The sequence below is a fragment of the Chenopodium album genome, chromosome 14 (assembly GCF_948465745.1).
Source record: "Chenopodium album chromosome 14, dcCheAlbu1.1, whole genome shotgun sequence".
NCBI classification, from domain to species: domain Eukaryota; kingdom Viridiplantae; phylum Streptophyta; class Magnoliopsida; order Caryophyllales; family Amaranthaceae; genus Chenopodium; species Chenopodium album.
The window spans coordinates 10,871,857-10,880,953 of NC_137847.1; the positions used below are offsets into that span (position 1 = coordinate 10,871,857).

Genomic DNA, 9,097 nt, shown 5'->3' on the forward strand with positions numbered 1-9,097 from the left:
AGTAGGCTGACTGGAGGCTGTCCCTATTTGAAATGTAGCATGTGATTCTTGCTGGGACAATGGTTAGTTTTGTGAACCTTTCCTCTTACTGAGTGGTTCAAACCTTGGCCTCTTTTGAGGAAAAGATTTGTTTGCAATGTTATTTGGTCCTGCTCCTATGGCACTCTGTCCAAAAAAAAAAAAAAAAAAAAAAAAGAAGTTAAGTACCCATTCCAAAGTCAACTAACATCAAAACATACCTAATTGTACAAATTCCACAACAATTACCTTCCTTACAACTCTTTCCTGTTTCTTCTTCCTTTACTCCACCATCCAAGGTGAGTCAACTGGAGGTCTTCCTGCTGATCTTTGTTCAGATGATTCACCCACAGTTGGCAGCTTGCAAGTCTCTTTGCATAGTGGCCATAACCACCATAATTTCTACATTGGTTCTTCCTTTGTTTGTTTTGGTTCTGTTAGGCGCCCCTTGTTGGTACCTCATCTTGCTCCAGCTTTCTTTTCTTTTTTTTTTGGTCTTCCTGGTTGTATCTTGAAAGCTGGTGGAATTAATTCTCACATTCACTCTTTCCTAATGTTTGGGACCTGGCATTGGTTGAATTGGGGGTTCATAAGCTTTCCTGTAAATGTCCATTTGGTAGTATGGGTTCACATAATGTTCAATGTCAGATTTTTGGTCCATAATACAGGCATATGCATGAACACATGGGTAGCCAGTGAGTTGCCAATGATAACAGGTACAAGTGTCCTGACCCAAGTCCACTATCACTTGGTCATCATTCAACTTAACTTCATAAGTATCCCCCCTAGAAGCCTACACTGTGCAATGTCTTGACACAAACTCCATCCTCTGAAAAATCTTTCTGACATAGGGGGTGAGGTTGCTTGTGATGATCTTTGAGTCTTCCCATTTTTCATTTTTTCTTTTCATCATGTACCTCCTCATCCATTCCATTTGGGTGAGGATTGACTTATCTCTGACATCCTTTATGATTGCATTAAAGGTCTCACACATGTTATTCAATAACATGTTTGACCTACAGTTGGGGGTGAAGGCATGCTTACACCAGTGTTTTGTGGGAATGGCATCCAAATACTCATAGGCTTCTTCATTCAGAGCCTTAATTGACTCCATTGCAACCTCAAACTCAAACTTAAAAAAAAAAAAAAGAGAACTAATTACTAAAATGTTTTATAACACACCTAGCATCAAAAGGACAGTGAGGGCAGCTTACATGTGTGGTTTCCCTTGAGGAACAATTGGCAAAACCTGGCAGAAATCTCCTCCTAACATAACGAGCTTACCACCAAATAAGGAATCATTCTCACATAAATCTTGCAGTAGTAAATCTAAAGATTCCATATTCTCTTTGTGTGCCATAGAAGCTTCGTCCCACATTATCAGGGTTATCTCCATCAGAAGTGCAGCAAAGCTTCCTTGTTTAGGAACAACACATGCTAATGATGCATCAGAATCAAGTGGAATCTTAAATCTTGAATGTGTTGTACGTCTGGAAGGAATGTTTGCACCAGCTATTCTAGATGTAGCTGTTGGCAACATTATCTTATCCATCAGGCTTATTTTAGCATACAATGCATTATAAAGGAAAATTTCCCCGTGCCTCCTGGACCGTCGATAAAAAAAGCACCCGGTTGTTTATCCTTTACATGTTGCATAATGCATGTAAATGCTGCCTTCTAAGCTGGATTTAAGTGTTCTTTGCAGTCTATACACTCTTGAAGGATAGGTGCATCTAGAGCATCAATAATGTCCTTTGTTCTGCGTATCTCTAAGACTAACTAAACATTCACCTCTTCAATTCCAAAATCACTTAGTGATTTACCCATTGCTTCTGAATGTCGTTCTATGTCTCTAACAATTAACCTTCGAGCTTTCATGGGTTATGTTGAGAACTGATCTTGATGGTTATAGTCATCAGCTAAAAAGGGATAATACTTGTTCCATAGTGCAACAGGATCAGTTGGCTGGCAAAAGCATAATATGGTTGCAAACAATCGACGCAATGCACCTGGCATCTGGACCTCAGAAGCTTCATGAAGACACAAATTGGCAAGGTCCTCACTTTCAAGAAGACCCAATTTTAAAGCTGCTTCTTGAAACGTAGAACAAAGAGACCCGTCTACAGTGCGTAAATGTTCAAATGACGTTGGACTACGTACATGCAAAAGCAATAAGCGCAAGTAAAAGCGCTCACCTTCTGCTGGAAACACAAATGCCAACCGTCCCACCTGAAATCTATCTATTAATCTATCAGTCCATTGTTTCTTTGATGCTTCCCATTTATAATGTTCACAAAATTCACCGTATAAATAACCAAGACCACCAGGCACTGCTGCATTCATAGCAAAGAATTCAGTGAGCTGAGTCCGCGAATGCTTTGAATTTCCTACAACAACATTTAGACGCTCAGATGGGTGAAGATGTAGTGTTTTCTGCCTTGGCAAATGCACTTGCAGTAACAGCACTGAAGGATGCATCTCAAACAAATCAAAGACAAACAATCTCCACGCAGCTTTATAGGGGGAAACCCATCTGCCAGATTGAAACTGTTTGATCTCATTAGTAACTTCACCATTTGCTGGCACCACATTATACGAAATTTTATCATGACCCTTGTACACATACTTGTATAAATATTTAACAACTTTGATTGTAGAACACAGTTCCACATTTAGGTGGCAGTCAAACAGAACAGAAAGATAAGGATTATATGGAATCACCCATCTATATATTGTCGAGTTTAGCATCTCTAATTTTGACTGTATCTCTAGTGTCTCTTCTGCGATATGTAGGAAAGCCATCATCATTTGTTGTTGTGTACGGCTTAAATTATTTTGGAAAAGAATACTTGCAGGTTGCTTTGTTCCCTTTCTTACGCATACAAGAACACTTTGGATTCAAATGGCCACATGGGCCATACATCATATGCTTAAGCACAATTTTTCGAAGAACTGGATCACAGGATGATAGAATTTCTGCACACACAAACTTGTCATAATCTTCTGGACATTTAAGCTTAGATCCAGCTTTCAAAATGATCAAGAAGTGAGCATGTGTAAGACCTCTTTTCTAAAATTCTATGACATATATCATTGCTGCAACTTCCCCAAATACTTAATTGTCCATAATTTCTCTTTTCAGTGCTAGTAGTTTTGCTCGAAACACTCTAGCTACCAGATTAGGCCGATGTTGTGCTAATTCACCAGGAGCTAGCTCAGCCTTAATCTCAGGCCAGTTTGCATTGCATGTGATGGTGCCAAATAAATCTGGCGTGCCATATCTCTGAACAAGAGCCATAACATTTAAATAGCGTTTCTTCATATCTCGAGGTCCACCAATAAAGGTTGGAGGCAAAATAACCCTTTGCTCAATGCTGAATGCTATTGTCTCGCCACTCTGCAAAGAGTCCAAAATACCTTGGTAGAGGTCAGACCTTACGCTGGCTTGATTGTTTCGAAAATAGGCCAGCCGAGTGTTTTCCATTTTCACATACATGTCGACGATATATTGTTGGAGTAGTCTGCCAGCTCTTAATAACATGTTACCTATACAGATTTGCAACAGGTAAGCATAATACTCTCTTGGTGAAATATACCGATCTGCCTTAGTTCTTTTGCCAACTGCCCCTGCATTGGTAACAACACAAAGCTGTAACTTTCATAGCATCACTACGTAGCTATATTACGTATACCAACTCATAAAACATACATACTGGATGAACACTTACTTGATGCTTCTGCATCTAATAAATCTTCATCAGTGTGAACAGCACATGATAATACAGGATCTACATGTGTTACTGCTTGTTGCCGACCACCCCAGGACTTTTTCTTTAACCCTTGGCTCCATCCACTCTCCCCTCGAGGAAATAAAAGTGGGTAATGCAAAGGGTCATAGCACTCATAATGATGATAAATACGGTGAGGTTTACTTGATTTTTCAGAAACCAGAATATAGGGACTACAACTATGACTTTACGAAGCATTTTCAGGCCAAATGCCAGCAACCTCATCAGTAGTTGGAGCATTGTACACACGCTGGTCAACCACTGCACTTTGATTTAGTAAAATTTAAGTTTCTTCTATTACCTGAATCTCGCGCAATGATCGAAAAAAACAAGCATATGGGTTTACTTCTGAGACTCGCATCAAAATATCAATTATATCCTGTCGCACCTCTGGAAAAGATCCAACTTCTTTTTTGAGCTTTTTGTTGGCCATCATAAAAGTAAAGCTGTAAATACTTAGCGCGCCCATCACCTGGAAGAAGATCTGGAACAAAATGATATAACTGTCCATGTAACTTAAACACTTATATTCCTTTGTTTGTGCTAGCACCATAATTCCCACCTAATGAGCTAAATGCAAACAGATTATTATATAACCGAGCCTATTGCCGAAAGTGGACTGCACCACAACAAAAGAATTTAGTTTCAGTTGCGAATAACTTTGCAAAGCAATGATGGCAGAAGTAAGGGGACTTTAACTGCACCGATTCTGAAGGCAATGGCAACCCAATCGTGGCAGAAGGGACACTTACAACTACAATAAAAAAAAAAAGGATAAGCACTTAATTCCCATTCATTCATTAATACCAGGCTACATTAGTCACAACATAAATGACAAATATTACCATTATGGATACACCTTCTCTTAGGTGCTCTGAGTCGACAATTTCCCAAGTTACTGCAACGTACCACAGTTTTCAGTTCACTGTATAGCATGCAAAGCATAACCAATAAAGCAGTTGTTATACCTCACTGTCAGGGGCAGCGACTCTCCTGCAAGCAAGTGACTCCTTTTTATTCGGCGTGCTTTAGAATTACGGTTCATCTAAACCCAACACATTAAACAAACCCAAAAATACATGCAGTAAGTTTCAGCGCTGAAAAGGCCACCATAAATGTCAAGAAGATAACACTTGTGACAATTATACAGTCATGTGAAAGGCCATTCACAGATACAAACAGGAAGACTGTACTATCATCAATAACTAAACATACGCATCCTGAATAAAAATACAACCAGTTCTGTAACATAAACTAAAAAAAAGGGAAAAAAGATGTATAATGACATATGAAAAAATAGTCAGCTAGACAATAGATAGATACACAAATAAAATAACAATATTAAAATACCATGCTGTTGCATATAGATTATGTAAAATTAACAACATAAAGATGGACACCGATAATCGAATAATCAAAATGTAATTTATTATATTAAAATATTATAGTGCTTTTGCGAGCACTTACATAGGCACAAGAATTTTACATAAATCAAAAGCAGACTAAAAGTTGTCTGGTATACAAACAATGCACACCTAGCAGGAGAAGGCTATCGAAAAGCATCTAACAGTTAACATAAACCTAAGACAGCGAATATGCCAATCCACGACAGGCAACAAAATGCACAAACCACATCAAAGCCAAAAGATGTGCCCAAGGTCTTAGCGTGGGGCGATAACAAAACACATTAGTGCCAAATAGCTATGTAATCTTTGCACGCTTGAAAAAAGCCTCTAAATCTTCTGCTGAAGTCACTTCAGTACATGATGGAGATGTAGCCAGGGACCGATATTCAGCTAAAATCACCCCGCACTTGAGCGGTGGTGTAGGGGGAACAATTGATGTTGGAATTCTGGAACATTCATCAATGGGAGTAACACATTCGGAGGCAGTTACTCCCATCATATTTGGATCTACAGTCTCAGCCACTAAAAAGGGAGTCCTAGCAAACAGGCACTTCTCCCTCCACATGAGAGCAGCAATATGCTGAACTTTTGCATCCCCATAATTTGCATCAATAATCTCTAAATGAAACCAATGTGCCAAAAAATATATGGCTTTCTTAGCAGCTTGTTGTTCAGCTATGACCATCTCAACACAAAGGTCGCTAAAAAACACCTCTAAAGTGCCTCCAAACTGATAACAGCTCACCATAATCCAAGATGTAAAACCCTTGCTATCAATGGAAACTGTCTCAAATGAATCCACTATAGCTCCAGTGACCCTAACAACAACAGCTAAGAAAGCCACATAATCCACAGACACATGAGCAACACTGCTAAAGGGCTTCCCATACACAAGTTCCTTTGTGAAAGGGTCAAGCAAATTCTCTTTCGCTGGAGAAAGCACTCCACGTTTCTGAGCAAAGAACCGATCAGAGAACTGACACATATCCAACCTCTCAGACGTGAAGTCATTAACACAGACACCATAGCTCCGTATCAGGTGTTAAACAACTTTGAGGGCTGACTGTTCACGTGATGCCTAAACTGTTGGGGCATCACCACCAACAAAATATATGCAACCAGGCCTAATGTTTGGATGGACACGTACATAAGCACTGTTATGCCCCACATGCTTGACACCATAAATAGGCTTTGGGAACTGTAAACACTCAGTAATCCGCTCCAACAGTGGTTGAAAAGGAATGCAAATTCTCTTGCGTTCATATGCCATGACCTGTAACTTAAAAGAGTTACATTGAAACAAACACGCTTCCAATAGCCACTAAAGTAAGCGAAGAACCGGGCAAAAACAGACATACTCTACATTGGCGTTCAAACACATACCGAGTTACCCAAAGTAGGTATTCCACAAGAAACCCAAAGAAAACCATACAAGCAACAAAGGTAGACAACATGCTAACAAAGTAAACAGTAAACCAAAATATGCACTATAAGCAATTGCAGAACATAAACAACAATGCAATAATATATCCTAGTCAACAAATTTACACCAACAGCAAACAATATAAGAGCTTATAAACCACCTCCCCCCCCCCCAAAAAAAAAGGAAAAAAAGGCCAAATCATACCAATCTATACACCAAAGGCAATACAAAACACAAGTTCCAAGAATAATCCAAAACTTTGAAAGACAGATACCTGAAATAACGTACACAAGGCGTAAACACAATAATGTAGCCAAACGATATACAAAAGCCACCGACACATAGAAACACATCATCAGCACACCAACAAGCATACGACTATTTCAATGAGAGTGATAGGATGGGACAGAACGAGAGCCCTACTCCCTCTCCAGTCCAAAGCATGAAAAACCCAACAACATATCCCAATGACAACGACAAGTAGAAATCCCAATGAGAGTGCAAGTAAAAAATAACAATGAGAGTGACAGAAAGAGAACACAAGGCCTTTTCTAGAAAAAACATAGAGTCATGCACTACATTTATCTGCTAAGATCTCTATGCAAGCAACAGACAAGAAAACTCTACTATATGATGACACTATGTACAAGGTGATCTCAATACATATTCATGTAACCTCTTTAAGAAAAAATAATGGCAATGCTAATCCAAATGGTCATGGAAGTCTCAATGAGAACGACAGGAAGACAGTCCAAACATACAAACTTGAACATAATCTTACTACTGTGATTCCTATATAACCAACTGCAAAACAGATCATTACCAACTGCAAACCTACACCAACCTTTGCTAGATACACCACGCAACACAAAACAATAAGCCCCTGCCAACCAATGAACATAACAAGTAACGGGTAACTCACCACAGGAGCCATAGCAACAAAATTTCTGACACACCTAGCCAAAATACAAAATACAAAATTCCTCATACATTAGATCTAGACACACCTAGCCAAGTTCGAAGTTGCCTTCGCCGTAGACGTGAAAGGTTGATAAGTTCTGAGGGTTTGGTACCAAATCTCTATTTCAATTATTTAATTTAATTGTTTTATTTATTATTTTCCTTGAAGTTACTAACGTGTGTATTTTGTTATTAGAAAAAGATATGAGGCATCGAAGTAAGTGATTTAATTGCTTTATTATTCTTTTGATATAGAAATCATGCTTTGATTATTTTAATTCCTAGTATCATGTTTAGGGTAATAACTCTAATTTCATGTATGTTTCTAATATTATAGGTTGCTTCCTATTCTTTCTAATATCATGTTAGGGATAAAGCTTTGATCTTTAATGTTTGGTGACATGATAGAGTTTGTTATTAATCTTGTTAGTATCATGCCTAGGATCTTGCTATTATTATTATTATTATACTTTATTGAGAATATTATTATTATGATGATGATTGTTATTCTTTTGTTGTTTGATATTATACATTGTTATTGCTTGATCACGCCTCTCTTGCAGGTTTAAAGGAAATTTGTACTTGTAATCACGCTTAATAAGATAATTAATAATCTTGTTTAGACTAATATGATTATAATTCAAGTGATCGCCAATAATAGTTTTACTTGTGCATTAATATTCAACCAACATAGATTAAACAGGTTTAGGGTTAATTTATTGATTGTATGTTAGTCAAAACGCACACATGAATACGAGAAGAATAAAGTAGAGGCCTATTTTTAGGGCAGGTTCAATCTCTTTTAGGTTGGATTTGTACCTTCATCCCCGAACTTCCAGTCGTGGTTCCAGATCTATTGGAATTAACGATCTCCTGGATCGTTAAGGGGTGTAACCTTCACCATGTGAACGGTTTACAAGTTCCTAAAACTTGTTGGTGACTCTTTTACTCTAGCTTCCTTCCCTTTGGACGCCACCATGCTTAAGTGTATGATTACAGTGGGGCTCAAGTGTGGGATGCTTGAAATATTCCCTACACTAGCGTTGACATATCACATAAGAGTTCTTCTGTGATTTCAAAATTAAACACTTTTACAGCCCATTTTCTGCAAAGCATATATAAAATAAAATAACAATGAGAGAGTACATTCTAATTGGAAAATGATTTTGACACACCACAAATTATTTTGGCACACCCTATGTGAAGGAGACGTGATGAGCAGATACTAGGTGTGGTCCATGCTAAGGGACGAAAATAGTATAAAAATTAATAATAATTGTACACAATCAATAATAACATTATAATAAAAAATACGCTCTTTCCTCTTTCCCTCTTTCTTCATCGAAAATCTCGGCTATCTCGCTGGAATAATTACAGTATAAAATAAAAAATAACAGTATAAATCAATAATAACAATATATTTATCAATACTCCCTGCGTTTCAATTTGTTAGTCTCATATAATATTTTGGGCGTTTCAAAAAGATCTACCCATATTGAATG

At 37.9% G+C, this 9,097-nt stretch overlaps 1 protein-coding gene across 1 annotated transcript; it reads right to left on the minus strand.

The window, feature by feature from the left end:
• Positions 1 to 1,899: 1,899 nt before the first annotated feature.
• Positions 1,900 to 5,169, minus strand: LOC145577769 (uncharacterized). The gene is made up of 10 exons (XM_081635219.1): positions 5,157 to 5,169; positions 4,886 to 5,026; positions 4,614 to 4,704; positions 4,467 to 4,560; positions 4,108 to 4,290; positions 3,998 to 4,056; positions 3,747 to 3,949; positions 3,194 to 3,645; positions 2,896 to 3,088; positions 1,900 to 2,798 (listed from the first exon to the last, which is right to left on the minus strand). Exons 1-10 carry the CDS (start codon positions 5,167 to 5,169, stop codon positions 1,900 to 1,902), a joined length of 2,328 nt encoding a protein of 775 aa, XP_081491345.1.
• Between the last annotated feature and the right edge of the window lie 3,928 nt (positions 5,170 to 9,097).